Raw genomic sequence first — 18,799 nt, 5'->3', positions numbered from 1 at the left:
CGCACGCAGAGATTGTAGATCTTAACCCACTTGCTGCGTTTTTGCCGTACACTCGAAATGACTTCTTGTTGTTGTTCATTGTTTAATACTCTTCATTTACATATTTAAATACCGCCTCTTTACACATAAGACGCACGTATTTGAATCAACGCATGCCACTTTTCATTTTCAAACACATTACGCAGCGAAGGAATCAAATTATGGGATGTTTGAGCGCCGAAGCCTGCATGTTTCAAACGTTCAAGGGGCGGAGTCGGATCTGATACAGCTCCTCCCACAAGCCGGACCCCCTAACTTTAACCCGCACGATTGCGTACATCACATTAAACACACACCAGCATGAGCTCCACCTCCACCTCCACACCATTTTCTTCTGGCTTCTGACTCCACCCCGTGAACTATTTCTTCTGCAGGCAGGGGAACGTGCCAAAGGTAGTCTTTTCTATAGTGAACGAAGTTTAACACCCCAACTCAAACGATTGCTACTTCCCGTTACTTCCTGTCCTTAAAGCGGACATGGGCTTTGAGCTCAGAGGACTGACGAGTCACTGGATACGGACTCTTCTACAGTCTGTCAAACACTCTAAGATCACCAAGCCGTGTGTGTGTGTGGGGGGGCGTCCCCCTCTTGTCTAGCGCCTGTCCTCCGCAGAGACCCGTATCTGTGTGTGGCCGTAGGGACAGCAGCACTCACACACCGCCTGCCCTTTTCTGTGCTCTCGCTGGAGAATAACACCACGCCTAACCACGCCGTCCTGCGCCGTTTAAAAGCTTCCACGTCCAATCTCCGCTTCGTCTTTACATAACCGTTTGTTTTGGGGGTTTTTTTTTCTTCTTACTGTCCGCCACACTTCTTGTTGCCCATGTTCTCAGCAAGCCACGGAACCGTTTGAAGGTTCTGTCAGAAGTGGGAACATCTACAGTTTAGCTGGTTTTTGTCCACTTGCTAAAGCGATACAGGAGCCACCAGGAAATGTTTCGCTTCGACGTAACGGTTGAGCTGTGAATCCACGCGGCCTTTCGGTCTGTAAACACCACGGAGGAGAGGCTCGCTACTTTTAAGTAGCATCCGACTTTTACCTCAGTGTTTTCTTACTGCTCGTCAGTTACACCCGAGTACCTGTAGTGAAAACGCTCGTTTCTCTAAATGTCTCCTCGTCATCAACGTCGGTTCTGGTTTGCGTTTTCAGTACCAGAATCGCGACGCTAAGAGAAGTAACGTAGACGTAGGCGAGTACGAGAAGCACCGCAGCTGACGTCCCTTCTGCGAAAAACTCTTCGACCAATCGCTGATGTTTACTACGAAGAACTATCAGGATTAGTTCCTGGTCTGACGCTCAGAGTTTGGACTGGACTAGGGACTAAAAGTGTTTCCGGAACTAAAATCAGCCCTAGTTCCTGTGTGGTTCTTGCGTTGACGAATTTCCTGCCTTGAAAAGGTTCTCGGCGCCACAGTGTTGGACGTACAGACTTTTTTTAACCTTTAACCTGCAGTGTGTGTGAGGGTCTGGACCAGAGGCAGCCAGGGCACGGCACGGTGCCCACGAGGACGTTGGGACACACCACGATCAGGCAAAACATCCACAACATCCAGCGCTTCTTCAGTCACGTGTGTGTGTTCTACACCGTGCCCGTTTATTTATTGGAAACAGTAGAACGTCTCTCTTGCGCTGTGCATGTCCTGTTTTTTTTTTTTTTCTACTTTAGTGCCCTTTTTTTTTTTGCCCCCATCTCCTTCTCTCTCGCTCCTCATCTCTCCGTCCGTCCGTCCGTCCGTCCCTCCTTCACTCACTCACTCCTGTTTGTACGCTTAAAATATTCCGCACATCCCGCAGCGGTTCCACATGACAGACACTCTCCTAATATAATCACAGCGTCTGAATTCTAATTTATACCGCCAGGAGAAAATAAATAGTCCGCGCTTAATTACAGGGAGCCGGCTCCCGCCTTCGGACGGCGTGATTTATGAAGCGCGTACCGGCGCTCTCCTGCCGCATTTTTCTTAATTTATTTTTAATCTGTCTTTCAATTAATTCTGATGGAAACGTCTTAATGGTGGCAGAGAGGTGCGGTAACGAGAGCAGGCCGCGAGCAGCGCTACGCTTTCACTGAGACGTCAGGATCAGGGATCAGGATCGCAAACTTTTTGTTAAAGAAGTGAGCAGAGCGCAGACGGGGGACTCGAAACTCAGCTCAAAAAATCGGAGGAGAAAAAAAAAAAAAAAAAAGGCCGGGTCCTGTCTATTCGACAAATCGCGTGTATTGTAAATCTGAAAATTCTCGTACGCACACGTGTTTATGTGAGCAGATCACGTGATGGATACGAAGACAGCTCAAATGAGTAGTCTTCGTCATTTAATCTGAGCTACGTTATGAATTCTTTATAGGAGATCATTCGTATACGGCGATATACGTGTAAGAATTCACATATACGGCCTCCGGATTCCTCCGTCCGTCGCGGCTTTAAACCCGACTCGGACTTGAATCGGACTCGACCCGGACTTGACCGGAGACGGGAACGATGTCTCCGTTAATTCGTTTTCTACAACGGCGGCTCGTTCTAACACATCACCGTTTCTATAGTAAGCGCTGATTCACAGGGACTTGCTATTTAATAAAGGAAAACAGTGGTCGGTGTGTACGCTGACGTATTCTGTGAATAGAACATTTTTGGAAGGAGTCTCCAGTGTCACCGGGAAAGGACGGAGGAGTTCATGCTTTGTGGTTTCTCTGTAACATGACAGCCTGGGCGCATATATATCATCTATATATATATGTATGTGTGTATATATGTGTATATATGTGTGTGTGTGTGTGTGTGTGTGTGTGTATGTTTTACTTTATGTAACTTCTACTGCTGCTTTATATCTGCTACATCACGTTATTGTTTATTAATACATTTTAAACCGTGTAATCACTGGCTCTATTATAAGATGAACGAAACACTTCAGGGCAGACTGTTACAGAAAAATAATCTCTCTTCTCTCTAAACTCTCCTTCTCTCTCTCCCTCTCTTTCTCTCTCTCTCTCTTTCTCTCTCTCTCTGTCTTCCTTTTTCTCTCTCTCTTTCTCTCTCTCTCTCTCCCTCTCTTTCTCTCTCTCTCTCTCTCTCTCTGTCTTCCTTTTTCTCTCACTCTTTCTCTCCCTTCCTCTCTCTCTCTCTCTTCCTCTCTCTTTCCCTCTCTCTTTCTCTCTCTCTCTCTCTCTCTTCCCCTTTCTCTCTCTCTTCCTCTCTCTCTCTCTCTCTCTCTTCCTCTCTCCATTTCTCTCTCTTTCTCTCTCTCTCTCTTCCCCTTTCTCTCTCTCTTTCTCTCTCTCTCTTCCTCTCTCTCTCTCTCTCTCGCTTTCTCTCTCTCTCTCTCTCTCTCTCTACTCCTGGAAGGGTGTGTGCGTAACACACACGATATCTTAATGCAACCCATGTTAAATGTTAAGTGCGAGTTTCTTTTCTCCCAGCACGTCTTATTCCTGGGTTTTCTACTTCTACTTTCATCTATTTGTACTCAACACTGTTGCGAAGCTTTACTGCTCTTCTTCCAGGGTCATATTCTCTGTGTGTGTGTGTGTGTGTGTGTGTGTGTGTGGCACTATAATCTGCAGTTACTTACCGTTTCAACAACTATCCATTTTTCTCTCTCTGTTTTCATTTTGCTCTTTAAGGAAACAGAGCCCACTTTCAGTACCGAAGCACAGTCGACTTCACACGAGCGGCCAGAGGAAGATTTAAAATCCCTCTTCTTCTTCTTTTTTTCCTTTTTTTTTTTTTTTTTTTTTCTCCTCAGCCCACTTGTTTCTTTCACACACAGATCATTGCACACCAAGGCCTCCGTTTTCATTTCCCTACACACATACGCAGCAGTTTTTAACTAGGCAGGCCAGGGCCAGGGCCCGGCGCTGCCGATCGATAGCCGTGGTCGGCTCGGAGCACCACACGCTGCCTTAATGGGCCCTGCAGGTCCCACCATAAAACACCTCCGTGGACCTTAGCCATGGAGCATCCATAAATCGCTCTCTCTCTCTCTCTCTCTCTCTCTCTCTCTCTCTCTCTCACTCAGAAAGCACCAGACTGATTCTCTGCTAGAGCTGGGCTGTGATGTAGAGAGATTAGATTAAAACAGAGATGAGCTCGTACAGCGTGGGAGTTCTCAGGCTTTCGGGTGCTCGGTGTTTCCTGAGATGGGAAACTGGTTTTGAGGCGTCGTGTAGGGCTGGATTTGAAGGAGCAAAAATGACAAAAAGACTGATAAAGCTGCCATCTTTCCTTCCCGTTTGGACTCATGTTGCCGGGTTGTGTCACTCCGGACGGCCGTTAATGAACAATCCGTAGAAACGCTTAAAAAAAGAACGTCAAGATAAACATCGTGATGACGTGACGAAAGAAAGGATGGGATCCTTTGCCTGGATGGGATGCCAGTCCGTCACAGGGCACCGTGCGCACGTTCATTCACACACTTGTTCACACCTAGGGGCAGTTTTAGTGCAGCCAGTGTTCCTCCTGTACCAGCGTGTTTTTAATGAAGAAGCCAGAGGAACCTGGAGGAAACCTTCATGAACCCGAGCTCGAGATCAAACCGTGGACTCTGGAGCTGTGAGGCTGTGGGTTTTTTATTTATTTATTTATTCATTCATTCATTCATTCATTCATTTCTTTTTCATTACCATTGCTTAGATTGGCTTGTCGAGTGCAATTCCAGATTAATTCAATGACATTAAGGGAAAGCCTTGCTAGATAAGTGAACTTGTTCCCTGAGGTCCTGATTGAGAAGAAAATCCCATTCCTCCTTCATCATTTGAACCCATCATCTCATCGTTATTTATTTATTTATTTACTTATTTACTTATTTATTTTTTTGACCGGCGGAGCTGTGATTTATCCTCGCCATCTTCCGGACAGCCACGTCTGGGCCCTTGACCCAGGTCCTTAACCCTCAGTTGTTCATCGACATGATTGGATTGGATTCGGTCCTACTTGCAAGCCGCTTCGTCTAAAAGCGTCCCCCAAACGAATAAACGTAATGTGTTTAAAGCGATAACGTTTGTTTTGGACGCGCACGCCGGCACGAGTCGAGATTCGGCTGCGGTCCGTAAGATTGGATTAATAACCCGAGATCAGGCCGGGTCGAAGAGATCAGCTGACCAGCTGGCGTCTGTTCTCCTTCTCCCTGCCTGAGCCCCAGGCCGTGTGGAAGAGCGCATCTGTCTGTGTGCGCATTAGCCAAAACAGATAGCAAGTTTAATTGCCTGTACATGCACTTACTCACCCCTGACGCCCTCCAACCTCGTCCCTGATGTCCTCCACAAATGAAGAAAAGAAAGCGCGCGCGAGAGAGAGAGAGAGAGAGAGAGTGAAGGAGAAACCGGGCATGATTACTTATTTCTGTGGCCCTGCTACAGAGTGCCTCTCGCCAAAAATGACTCTAATTCCAAACGGTTAACAAGATTTTTTTTTTTTTTCTTCCCCTCTTTAATAGAGCCGAATCTGTGTGACAGCAAATAGCTTTCCTATTTGCAGCCTTAATGGCTTTTCCTACTTTGCACTTCCAATAAGCAGTAAACTCGGAAATTAATATTGCACACCACGTTATGATGCAAATGGGAACGAGATAGGAGAGAGCCGCACCTTCACGCACAAAACTCTGATTAGATCCGTAATTGCGTCTCCGTCGGACCAAACACCCCCCTTCCCCCCCCTCCCCCTTCGTCCTCCTCCTCCTCCTCCTCCTCCTCCTGCCCTCTCTGGAACATTCAATTTTCAATTCGCCTATATATTTATAGAACTGTTTTAAACCCCGTCATCCGCGTCGGCGTCCGCACGGAGACCGCGTCCGATTTACATCGCGCTGCGGTTTTGTTTTTCAAATCCATGCTAATCAGCAATAATTGGCAGAGCAGAGGCGAAAAGCTTGTCCTTGAGGCCTAATGTCTTTTGTTCTCACCTCTAACTGTTGTTTTGTTGAACCGTCTATTAGCTTTCCAGCTCGGTGTCCATTAAGAGGAAAGAGTCGACGTTCTTCAGCGCGTACGCTGTAAGGGAATTAAAGTAATGGCGTGGGCAGACGACTTTATTTCGGACTAATATCGGGGTCTCGAGTGGAATAATGACGCAGAAAACATTCCACGCTGGCTTCGAATTAGGTCGAGCTGTGAAATAACGCGGAACGGACGTGCCGTGGTGCTTTCTCAGACAGCACGACATGCCTTTTGTGTATGAATTATAAAAGCGGTTTCGAACTCGGGATCGCGTCGTTTCGTTCGCACGCGCTGTATTGCCGAAAGCATGTGGACACTTGAACTTCTCACCCATGTGTGGTCCTTCCCCAAACTGTTGCCACAAAGTTGGAAGCACACAATTGTATAGAACGTCTTTGTGAGCGTTGGGCCGGAACTAAGAGGCCCAAACCTGTTCCATTTACGTTTACGGCATTCGGTAGACGCCCTTATCCAGAGCGACTTACGTTTATCTCATTTATACACCCGAGCAGTTGAGGGCCTTGCTCGAGGGCCCAACAGTGGGAGCTTGGCAGTGCTGGGGCTTGAACTCCTGACCTTCTGATCAGTAACCCAGATCCTTTAACCACTTAGCCACCGCTGCCCATTTCCAGCATGACCCCTGTGCACAAAGCGAGCTCCATGAAAACATGGTGTGTTAAGGTTGCAATGGAAGAACTGGAGCGTCCTGGAGTGACCTCAACCCCACCGAACACCTTTTGGGATGATCGGGAATCCCTGACTGCACCCCAGATCTCCTCAGCCGACTTCAATACCTGATCGCACTGATGCTCTTCTAGCTGAATGAACACAAATCCCCACGGCCACGCCCAAAAATCTAATGGAAAGCCTTCGCAGAGAAGAAGGGACTAAATGTGGAATGGGACGTTCAGCAAGCTCATATGATTGGGATGGTTGGGGATCCACAAACGTTTGGCCATATAGAGTATGTTTTCATTCCATTCCAAGGATCTAGTCTATCCAGATACCTGACGTCTAGCTTTTATCTTGCACGTGATGAGCCCAAAAGATGGCTACACGTCGCCAACCGAGTTACCGATTGGCCCAGTCACCAGACTCTTGCTTAACACCACAACCAGGGGATGGAGTCCCAGTAATCCTAATCTGGAAAGGGTACACTTTTTTAATAGGCTCGTTCTTTGTCTGACCCCTCCCCTTAGATCTGTTCACCAAGGGTGGCCCTACTGGAACCTTTTAAGCTCTTCAACAAGGTCTCGATCCACAAAAAGTATTTCTATACTTACACATTTCTACATGTTTGTCTAGTTAACTAGCCAAATAAAATTCTTTCAGGAGTGCGTGATGCTTTCTGAGTCATTCTAATCCGCCTTCCGAAATGTACGCGAATCAGATTTATGCCCCTGAACGACCCTTTAAAATGCTGTAGGTTTGCAGCTTCCGTGTGCAACCACGAGTATTTCGCAGATTCATACCGCCTGTGAGTTACAATCTAACTCCGCGTCAAGCCATGAGCTTTACCTCCACTCCCACGGAGCCATCTCTCCACCCTGATTAACGACTGCATCCCGGATTTATCCGCTCCGCATTAAAAATGGCATTACTGTAACGAGTGCTTAAGGTATTAGTTTGGAAAATGGGTATTAACTTCGGGAAGAAACTTTTTATTTAGGTTGCAAGGTTTTTCCGAGCAGTAATGAATCCGAGCCATAATGGGTGTATTAAACATCACGCTGTAGACCTGGCAGTGAACTCATTAGTAGCTGAAACTGCAAAGTGTGTGTGTGTGTGTGTGTGTGAATGTGGTTATGCGTGCGTGCAGAGATGGTGTGTGTATCTCTCAGTTCCACCACTGATTTACAGTGTTCCTGCTGGATTAATGGCTGCAGGTGCTTAAGATGCAGATTATTCCTGTAGGCTGTAAATCTACTTAGTGGTGGAGTATGTCTCTTCTTTTTTTGTTACACACACACACACACACACACACACACACATACATATACAACACAAAGCCAGCTGACCTTTGGACACAAATAGCCAGCGCATGGCTATACACTCAAGTCTCTTCAAGCCCTGTGTTGTGTGTATGTGGAGGAGATTTGTGAGTGTGCGTGTGTTGGGGGGGGTCACATGACCAACACAGCAAGCCGTTTCTCGCCCCTGGTTTCCTTGGCAACCGTTCATTTCACGCCGCACGGCGCTCTCGTTTCACCTGTCACTTTGGTAATTGCCTCAGAATTTTTCTGGCATATCAGGAAAAAATGATGACGATAATGATAAGACAATATTTATGAACCGCACATTGACAGACAAAAGACAGGTTGGGGCTCGGGCGGAGGCGGTGGAGGGATGTGTTTCATTAGGGTAGGAAAAGTGCGAAAGGAGCCCATTAGGGAACGTTGCAGAGTTTCTACAGTCTCGTCATTAGCTCCGTTACCGCCGCCCGCACAACACAAACGCTTCACGTTGTTTTAATTGGGTCTCTCGCTCTCTCTCGCTCTCTCTCTCAGTCTGTACCCCCCCCCCCCCCCCACCAAACACTATAGCGTGGACAGAATTTCTTCTCTGTATCTTTAAGTATCTTTTTGTCCTTGGAGCTACACTACAATGGACCGATTGCTTCGACTATAGATTCACAATGTAAAGACCGTAGAACGAAACGAGTACGTATGTATAAGTGCTTTTGCAGATAGTCGCTTCAGACACGAGTGAAACTCCCAGTGAGCACAACAAGTGGAAATGGGCAAGAAACATCCCAACGATGGAGAAACATTCGTGAGAAACCAAGATTCAGTAGGGCGGTGTTTTAAAAAACAAACAAAAAAAAAAAACCTAAAACCAAATTTACACCAAAGGCATGGATGCATGGAGCAATCATTTAAGAGGTTTCTCTCACTTGTTTAGTAAATATAGATGTGCGAATATCTGCCATGACCATCAGATCATCATAAACATGTCTTACCACCGTATATGATCGCGTATTGACGCGTTTCAGTCCGATGAGGTTTCTACACTCTGCTGAAGTGGATATTGCAGCACTACAAACTGAAGTATTGCATGACTATTGTATTTCATATTGTTTCTAGCTAGAAACCACGAGGGTGCAGCCCAAAAGTATGCTCGTACGCACATGAGTCACTGGTATCCTGGGTGAAGGCCAGGTTGATTAACAGGACAGCGTGTTGTATGCGGTGTCGGTGGTGTAAATGGGTTTGAGAGGAGATCCAAACTGAACGAAGGCCACTGAAATTTTAATAATTTCATAAATCGAGTTTATGTGCATTAGAAATAACGGTTGGTGAAAATCTCCTGCGAATGCAAGGTCGAGTCGGGGAAGCAGGGGAAGGCCATCCTTCTCTCTGGCCTGCACTGAGAACCGTGACTGATTTTTCCATCGGATATTGCAGGAATTCTAGTTTAAGGACATGAGGATAGCAATTACAGTATTTACCATTTGTATCAGCAACAGAAAAGAGCGAATAGCATCCAGAGTGGAGCAGAACCCTGCAGGCTTGTGGATGGGTGTTGTAGGATCCAACTTTAAGCAGAAACCCGTGGGCCTCAGGGTGGAGAGAATGAGTTGAAAATAGGAGCAGATCTTTGTCGGCTTCAGGATGACTAGCTTCTGCACCAGTTTGCTCATCCTGAGACCTACAAGGTTTTGCAGGTCTCAGGATGAGCAAACTGGTGCAGAAGCTAGTAGGCCTCTTAGGATGACCATAGTAGGATCCAAATGGGAGTAGAGCCCGGTAGGACTCAGGATGACTATAGTAGGATCCAAACGGGAGTAGAACCCGGTAGGACTCAGGATTACTATAGTAGGATCCAAACGGGAGTAGGACCTGGTAGGACTCAGGATGACTTATAGTAGGATCCAAACGGGAGTAGAGCCCGGTAGGACTCAGGATTACTATAGTAGGATCCAAACGGGAGTAGGACCTGGTAGGACTCAGGATGACTATAGTAGGATCCAAATGGGAGTAGAGCCCGGTAGGACTCAGGATTACTATAGTAGGATCCAAACGGGAGTAGAGCCCGGTAGGCCTCTTAGGATGACCATAGTAGGATCCAAAAGGGAGTAGAACCCGGTAGGCCTCTTAGGATGACCATAGTGGGATCCAAACGGGAGTAGAACCCGGTAGGCCTCTTAGGATGACCATAGTGGGATCCAAACGGGAGTAGAACCCGGTAGGCCTCTTAGAATGACCATAGTGGGATCCAAACGGGAGTAGAACCCGGTAGGCCTCAGGATGACCATAGTGGGATCCAAACGGGAGTAGAACCCGGTAGGCCTCTTAGGATGACCATAGTGGGATCCAAACGGGAGTAGAACCTGGTAGGCCTCAGGATGACCATAGTGGGATCCAAACGGGAGTAGAACCCGGTAGGCCTCTTAGAATGACCATAGTGGGATCCAAACGGGAGTAGAACCCGGTAGGCCTCAGGATGACCATAGTGGGATCCAAACGGGAGTAGAACCCGGTAGGCCTCTTAGGATGACCATAGTGGGATCCAAACGGGAGTAGAACCCGGTAGGCCTCTTAGGATGACCATAGTGGGATCCAAACGGGAGTAGAACCTGGTAGGCCTCTTAGGATGACCATAGTGGGATCCAAACGGGAGTAGAACCCGGTAGGCCTCAGGATGACCATAGTGGGATCCAAACGGGAGTAGAACCCGGTAGGCCTCTTAGGATGACCATAGTGGGATCCAAACGGGAGTAGAACCTGGTAGGCCTCAGGATGACCATAGTGGGATCCAAACGGGAGTAGAACCCGGTAGGCCTCTTAGAATGACCATAGTGGGATCCAAACGGGAGTAGAACCCGGTAGGCCTCAGGATGACCATAGTGGGATCCAAACGGGAGTAGAACCCGGTAGGCCTCTTAGGATGACCATAGTGGGATCCAAACGGGAGTAGAACCCGGTAGGCCTCTTAGGATGACCATAGTGGGATCCAAACGGGAGTAGAACCCGGTAGGCCTCAGGATGACCATAGTGGGATCCAAACGGGAGTAGAACCCGGTAGGCCTCTTAGGATGACCATAGTCAGATCCAAAGAGGAGTAGAATCTTGTGGATTTCATAAAGGAGCAGAACCGTGTTAACCTTGCTGCTGTCATTTTGAAGCCTACAGGATCCAAATGGAGCAGAACCTTGTAGGTCTCAGAATGATAGCATTGGGATCCAAGTGGGAACAGAAGCTAGAAAACATCAGTGTGGCAGGAGTAGCATCCGAATGGGAACAAAAGTTTGTAGGCCTTAGTACGAAGGTACTAAGATCCCAACTGGAGTAGAACCTTGTAGATGGCAATAGTAGATTTTAAAAAGGAACAGAACCTTGTAGGCCTCAGGATGACACCATTGTGCTACAGATGTGAGCAGTAGCTCGAAGGAATCAGCGTGATGGGAGTAATATCCGAACGGAAGCGGACCCTTGTAGGCCTTAGGATGTTCTAGCAACATTACCGATATGGAGTTTAAACATTAAGGCACTGTCAGTCAAGATTAATAAGATCAAGATTGTTAGTCATAGCTCACCTTAAGATCACCTTTAGTGCTCAAAGAAACCAGAATACACTTATTTCTCCATCTGCTCATCATCAGATCTTTTTTAAGTGATGTTTACAGCGATAACAGACATCCTGTCCTTGTTGCGGGTTTCAGAAATTAGAGGCTGAAAGCGAGGATTTGACTCTGATATTTGCCCTCTATTTTGGAGACGAAGGAATAAAAAAAAAAAAGCACGAAAGCTAGAGCCACATGGAATTTATATTACATGCTTTGGGGGAGAATGTCAGTGGGAATTAATTGATTTGCCCATATTTGTCAGGAAAGAGTAAGCGCCTAACCCAGGCCTGCATTATTAAAGCTAATACCATGGTGGTTTGGGCAAGTCCTGCGCCGTGAATCACCCTCTGACACGGCCTTGATGATGTATGGATATATTATTCAGAGGGTTGCGTAGGAAAAGAGAAAGCAGAGCTTCTCCTCCCTCTACTCCCTCCATCCACCACTCATCCCGTCCCCCCTAGAGACCACCTGAGCTCTCCCAGTAAAAGTAAAGACCACTTATAGAATAGCCCGGGGCTGGCGCCTGCTCAAGTGCCCAGAGTTACCCATTAGAGCATGGAGGCCAGGTCTGGGAACACACGCACACACACACACACACACACACACACACACACACACACACACAGCAATCAAGATACCAGGTGATGAAGTCGGGGACAGACCTGTCCACCAAACTGTCAAAGCCGTCTTCGGTCTTTTCAGTGACGTACATTTCCACGAGCATGTTTTGTCTCACCTGTCCGCCAGGAAATCTCACTTTTTTTCTTTTTCGTTTTTTTTTTTTTTTTTTAATCATAGTGAATTAATTAACCCCCAGCCCTCAAATTACTTCTCATGGAGTAATGAGTAATAGTTGTGCTCTGGGAGTTTCCCCGAAGCCAAAAATTCCCTTTCATGAATAAAACATGGGTTTCACTAAAGACAGGGAGAAGAGAGGCAGCGAGACGAGTGCTTTTTGACACCTGGCATCAAACACAGCCTAGGAGCGGGCAGAAAAAAAAAAAAGAGCACTGTGGCCATAATCAGTCCACCTCAGTCGTGCTTTGACGTGTCAAAAGAGGGGGAAAAACTTTAACGTGGACCTCAATGTCGAAGTCGCCCGGAAGCCCTCACGGACAGGGTTAATAACGGCAGCCGCTCTTCACTCTCCTGTCTGGGGAAATGCGATCTCATAAGGTGGCTGAGAAAGAGAGAGAGAGAGGGAGAGTAGGATACCAAGCAGCGTTCGTTTGCAGAGATGAACAGCTTTAATATTTAAAAACCAAGCCTGTTACGGCACAAGAAATAGGAAAGAGCTCAGGGAAAAAGGTAGAATTAACCGGAAGGGGTGTAAATATTTAATGTCAGTTTGTGCATACAGGACTAGTGTTTATAGGTTGTTTATGGAAGGTGGAGGGTTGTGTAGTGAAGAGGGTCTGGCGATGTCTATAAACTCTCTCTCTCTTTCTATACGTATATATATATATATCCTCTCTGTCTGTATGTCACGAGACAGTTACTTACAGTTTTATATATAACAGCACTGTTCAATTCTCGAATCTGATTGGCCAGAAGGTTTGGATAAGTTTTCTTTAAAAGCAGCGCCGGTCTAAAGCTCTCATCTTTTCTGTAGTGAGCATGTATATATGGCTCGTGTAGCAGACGCTCTACATAAACACAATCAAAAAAAAAAAATGTTAAACAAAAAGGTGTGATTGTTATCACGTTGACGTTTTTAACATTTATGGAAGGAGTCTCCAGTGCCAGCGGTAAAGCTGAAACGTTACGGTATTTACGAGTTTACGCTTTGTGCTTCGGAGGTTGTTGGTTTTTTGTTTTTTTTCGGTCGTATTAACTTCGTGGGATAACTGAAGTACTAACTTTTTTTTTTTTTTTTTTTTTTTTTTAACTGTGCGACAAAATTAAACGTAACTATGAATGAATGTATAAAATGTTTGATGTGTTAATTAATTCATTTTTTTATTTTTTTTTTTAAAAAGGAGGGTTTTTTTCCCCAAGGTGGTCACGCTGAGGTTTATGAATGTGTACGTGTGAGGCCATGTTGAGTGAATGTGTGTGTGGAACATTCTAGAACATTTGTAAAAACATGCTGCACTTTGTAAATCATCGTTGAGGGTGAGAGAGAGAAAGATGGGGTGTGTGTGTGTGTGTGTGTGTGTGTGTGTGTTTGGGCACAGCTGGACATGTGTGTGCACTCAGAGTGTTAGGCAAACACAGCATGTTAGTCCAGTCACACAGCACGGCTTTTTCACATCGCTGGCATCCTTTCTGACTGGCAGAATGGGGTTGATTATCAATCACTTTTCAGCTCTCTCTCTCTGTGTGTGTGTGTGTGTGTGTGTGTGTAGACTTATAACAGATGGGCTCCTGAGATGGACTGAATATTAGAGAGCTAGACACTTTCTCAAGCCCTGTCACTTTAGCAAACATGGCCCAGGCTCCCAGTCGGTCCTGCCGAGCAGCCAATAATGGAGTTCGCACTTTTATTTCCATATTTCTCTGCCCTTATATTGATGAATGTTTTCATTTGGAGCGAAGTCAGCGCCGCTCTTTATTGTTTTGGCCTGGCCGAGGTGTTTTTTGTTTAGGCTACGGCCTTCGAGTGCCTCCATATATCACGCTCGCCCGGCTCCGGCGAGCTCGCCGCCGCCCGCAGAGCCGTCGGTAATTAGAGCAAAGTTGCTGAAGCGATCAAGTTGGGCCCTGTCGTTCCGGCCGGCGTGCAGACGCGAAGTTTCTCTCGTTTAACCAAGGACGGCTCTCCGCTCCTCGCGAAAACTCTACGCGATCGAAGCGACGACCCGAGGCCCTGCGCGAAAGTTTGCACCCCCCCCCCCCTCCCCGGTCTCTATTATACGTGGCAGAACCGCACGTTCATGAAATGAAATCATGTTACAACATACTTTCTGAACGTTACAGTAAGCGTGCCTGGTTTAAGTCTTTTCTAAGGCGTTTAACGAGACAAAAACAGCTCTCGAACGATTGAATAGAGGGAATATTGACCTCCCATGAAGATGGAGGAGATAAAAAGATATCAAAGCGCCTGAGCGTGACCGGCAGAAAACGATCCGATCGTTATTCAGAAATAATCCCGTCTTCACGTGTTTCCGTGTTTGTCTGTCGGTTATTCTCATTGACAGAATGGCACTCAATCAAGAAAACCAAGTCGTGAGAATTAAAAGCGGCAGCAGGACACCTGAAGAAGTCTTTAGAGACTTTGAGTTGCTCGCGATAATTAAGGGACGTCTGTAAAAAATGGCGCAAGGTAAGGGTGTACAAACTTTCTGCACCGCACTCGACTGTGCACGTGACTCCATACCCCGATTCTTCTACACGCTCTTAGCGCATGTCGACGTGAGTGTGTGTTCGACATGCCTCGATCTCTCTCTCTCTCTCTCTCTCTCTCTCTCTCTCTCCACACACCTCTAGGTCTCAGTCAGAGCTTCCCAATAGATCTTTATTTACAGCGCAGGAGTCGGAAACAGCTGGTCAATCCATTTAGCCTAAGGCCACTGATTTGTTCGTATTTACTACAACACCCAAAGAAAAGCCAGGGTATTTTTCTCCTCTCTCTTTCCTATTGATCTGGCGCTTAGAAAATCTGCTCCGCTGTCTAAACACTATTGATCCCCATCCGCTCGCTCTTCACCGAGCTCCCCGCGCTCGTGTATAAGGGGACTGGATGAATTGAAATTTCATTTCTGACAACTTGTTCCTGTGGGTTCTTTTTTTTTTCCGTAGTTTTTTTTTGTTTGTTTTTACTATTTTTTTTCCCCCCCACTCTGACAGCACGATGGGACAGCAGGTGGCGGTTACGCTGGCGACGAGAGTAACACTCGATGAAGGTCAATTGCAGGTGGAGATAAGCGGAGGAACCGTGCACTCGGGTCTCTTTAACGTTCAGCTACGACCCCGGCCCACGGCTGCGTGCTAACTTTTAGAGAGAACTTAGAGGAGTTTCAGTTATTGCAGCATTGTATCACACTTTGAAATTCATTTGGATTTCAAATGTGAATACAAAGAAGTCTCGAGCTGTTGAGTTATTTCCGCTTATTATCTCAATATTTTGCCTTACTATCTCGTTACTTCTAGATGTTATGTCAGCTTTATATCTCCGCATCGCAGGATAATTTGACGTTATTTGATTTAACTCATCATTCCAGGATATTACATTGTTCATTTCAGGTTATCTCGTTGTTGTTTGTTGTTTTCAAGATATGTTACCTCGTATCTCATTTTTGCAAGATAGTCTGTTGGGGGTTTTTCTTTTTTTTACTCGTCATTTCAAGATATGTCACTTTGAGATATCTCATTTTATCAAGATATATTAATTTCAAGTTACCTCATCTATCCCCCCCCCCCCAAGTTATCACGTCGCTATGTCACGGTTATCTCGTATCTCATTTTTGCAAGACGACGTCGTGTTGTTTTTTTTTTTCACTTGTCGTTCAAGACACGTCACTTTGAGAGATCTCATTTTTTCAAGACGTCAATTTAAAAGTCACGTCGTTTGTCTCGTTATCCGAGACGGTGTCTTATGTCGTCGTTTTCAAGATGTAATCATTTCGAGCTATCTCTTCTCTTCTTCTTTTTTTTAATTTCTTGAATTAATATCTTGAAAGGACAAGTTATTTTGTTATTTCAAGATATCGTGTTGTCATAAGACGTGCCATTTCAAGTTATCAGATTTTTTTTTCATGTCGATTTTGAGATGTCTTGTTTTTTTTTTTTTCCAAGATATTATGTTGTTATTTCAAGATCTAGCATGATGTCGCTACCTACTTTTCAGGATTCTTGAAAGCTTTGGCGTTTATCCTTAGTACGCGTTCAGAGAAGACAGATCCGGAGTCTGTCTCTGTAAACCCCTTCTTATATATTCCCATTTATATTTATATTTCCTTCTCTCTTTCTGCTGGAGACTTGTGTGTGACCATCACTGTGTGTGTGTGTGTGTGTGTGTGTGTGTGTGTGTGCGTTTGTGGTTTTGTTTGTTGTTGTTTTTTTTTTTAAAGCAGCAGGAGCGCAGCGCGGAGCTGCGGAGTCTCCAGAAGGCCCACGCCGAGCTGCAGGTCCGAGACGACGAGTGCCGGAGAGAGCTGAGCCGAATCAGAGACGAGCTACACAACGCCACCCTGAGGGTAAAATCACCGCCTATTACTCCGCTGCTCGCTTTTCAGCTCCTATTAGCGGGCAAGATATCGCGGAGCACAGGCCTTGTTTTAATTAACATAAATATTCATATAACGACCACAAAGCCGCCCCGTGTTCCGTTCCTTGCTTTTTTTTTTTTTTTTTTTTTTTATTTTTTAATGGTAATGCATATTTTAATACATTATCATTACCACCATCATAATTCTTATTATGAGAAATGTAATTATGGGATTATACAGGGGTTGTCCCCCCCCCACCCCCACCCCCCCCTTTCCTGCGGGCAATTTTATCCCAACCCCAAGATAAAAAAAAAAAAAAAACCCAGAGCACAAGCTGTCGATGAAGACAAACACAGAAAAGCGGGCCTGCAGGATCCTCCATCTAAATTGCACATCCGCCACGCTTGTCATAAGCCACATTAAGAAAAATGCTCACACGCTTTGACGCAAATTGGAAAATGGCATTTTGGAAAGTGGGCGTCGGATATTAGTGGTATTAAAATTATAAATCAGATGATGTCTGAGCGGTGGAGGCGGGGGGGGGCTAAGTGCAGAAGAGGGTGAGAGATGAAGCTCCTCTCACACCCTGATTCATACAAGGCCTCCAGGGCCTGAACGAGTGGGCTTCTCTCACGCTGAATAGGAACGAGAGAGCGGCGAAGACGTGCAGCGCTGCACAAGAGGATATTGTGTCTTCTTATCCGTGGAGTCAGTTCACCTCATTTAGCGGTTCTCGCACCGCCACTCGCTAATGGATCATTTCAAAGGTGTGATGTGTATTATGCAAAGGCATCCGCTTGACACTTAACAGCACCAGTGTTCATTCCCATCGTGCCTCACCTCCATATATATATGTGTGTGTGTGTGTGTGTGTGTGCGTAGGTAGAAGAGCAGCGTCTGAAAGAGGTCCAGATTGATGAGCTCCAGCGAGAGGTTGACAGGATGCTGGCACTGCTGGAGAAAGACAGAGAGGTCAGCGGAGTCAAGTACATCCGTATAAAGCTGCACACACACACACACACACACACACACACACACACACACACGCACACTGCGAAGCACTCCGACCCACATGTGTAACTTACCCACATCCAGAATGTTCCACAGTTTAGAGGAAGCTGAAAAGCACGACGGCACGCCGGCCTCGTCTCGCCTGACCACCGCGTGGCGCTCACTTCACGTGCGTCACGATACGATCCTGTGCACGTGCATTATTCTAGCTTTTGTGTCGTCGTACAGTTTCGATAGGGCTGTGTATTATAAGTATAAGTGTTTCATCTCGGTGTAAGAGATCTCGCGGATCGCAAAGGCCTGGTCAAACCAGAAGCCGTGTGTGTAGCTCTACGTCTGTGCGCCAACACGGCTTCCAAGAATCAGCCGGAGTGAGAGGTAAAAAGGCGAAAAGTGTCGAGAATTGCGTTTTTGATCACGATGCATCATACAAACGATTCTTGCCCCTAGCGCTCGCGCCCTCACAGTAACGCTCTCTCCACACCACATCCAGGCTAAACCGAGAGGTCTAAAGCACCCGGCACGCACTTTGTATGAAAGCGTTCAATTCAGTTCGGTCCCATTTACCGGGCTTTATCGACATGGCCATTATTTCGTCTACGGCAATGCGGAAGCATCGTCAGAAATAACACTTGGAAAGAAAGTAGGTATAAAAGTCTCGTTTTGAAACGGAAATCTTTCCTTCCCCGTGTCTTTTCACTGCGCTATCGCTTCCGGCTTTTCTTCCACGCCCGCACAGCGAACCCGGTTCATCACGGACGGGAAACGTGGGCTGATTTTGAATTCATTCACTGGTGCTGGCTCGACGCTAAAGCGGAACGTGAACTCGCAGGGTCCGCTTCGTAAGCAATAAAACACGATGGAAGGAACTTGCGGTTCTAGCCAAGCGGTGTGATGACGCGGAGTCATGACGTCCTCCACAGACTCGCTTATTTTCCTATAAAAATTAAAACAACTACCCCCGCCCCCCCACCCCAGCCTCCGAACAAATGTCGGAAGACTTCAAGTTACAGCTGTACCTCTGACTGTTATAAAGCGCCGAGTGCTTTCGTAACCATTTAACAGAAAACGTCACCAGATCAATAATCATCCCCCGTGC

The 18,799-nt window shown here is 46.4% G+C and overlaps 1 protein-coding gene across 12 annotated transcripts in view; it reads left to right on the top strand.

The window, feature by feature from the left end:
- LOC128613895 (centrosome-associated protein CEP250) overlaps positions 1-18,799 on the top strand; it is a 178,226-nt gene that overhangs the window by 112,305 nt on the left and 47,122 nt on the right. For 11 of the 12 annotated variants that reach the window (XR_008386954.1, XR_008386956.1, XR_008386955.1 and 8 more), the window contains 2 exons: positions 16,552-16,677; positions 17,572-17,661. Coding sequence is in view for 9 of the 12 variants with exons in the window: in XM_053635059.1 (XP_053491034.1) it covers positions 16,552-16,677; positions 17,572-17,661 (216 nt within the window). In the remaining 3 variants the exon portion in view is untranslated. The remainder of the gene's footprint in view (positions 1-16,551; positions 16,678-17,571; positions 17,662-18,799) is intronic. The other variant, XM_053635054.1, reaches the window with a different exon arrangement.

This window comes from Ictalurus furcatus, chromosome 10 (assembly GCF_023375685.1).
Source record: "Ictalurus furcatus strain D&B chromosome 10, Billie_1.0, whole genome shotgun sequence".
Taxonomy (NCBI): Eukaryota; Metazoa; Chordata; class Actinopteri; order Siluriformes; family Ictaluridae; genus Ictalurus; species Ictalurus furcatus.
The sequence above is the reverse complement of the archived record's forward strand: the minus strand, read 5'-3'. Positions and strand labels throughout refer to the sequence as shown.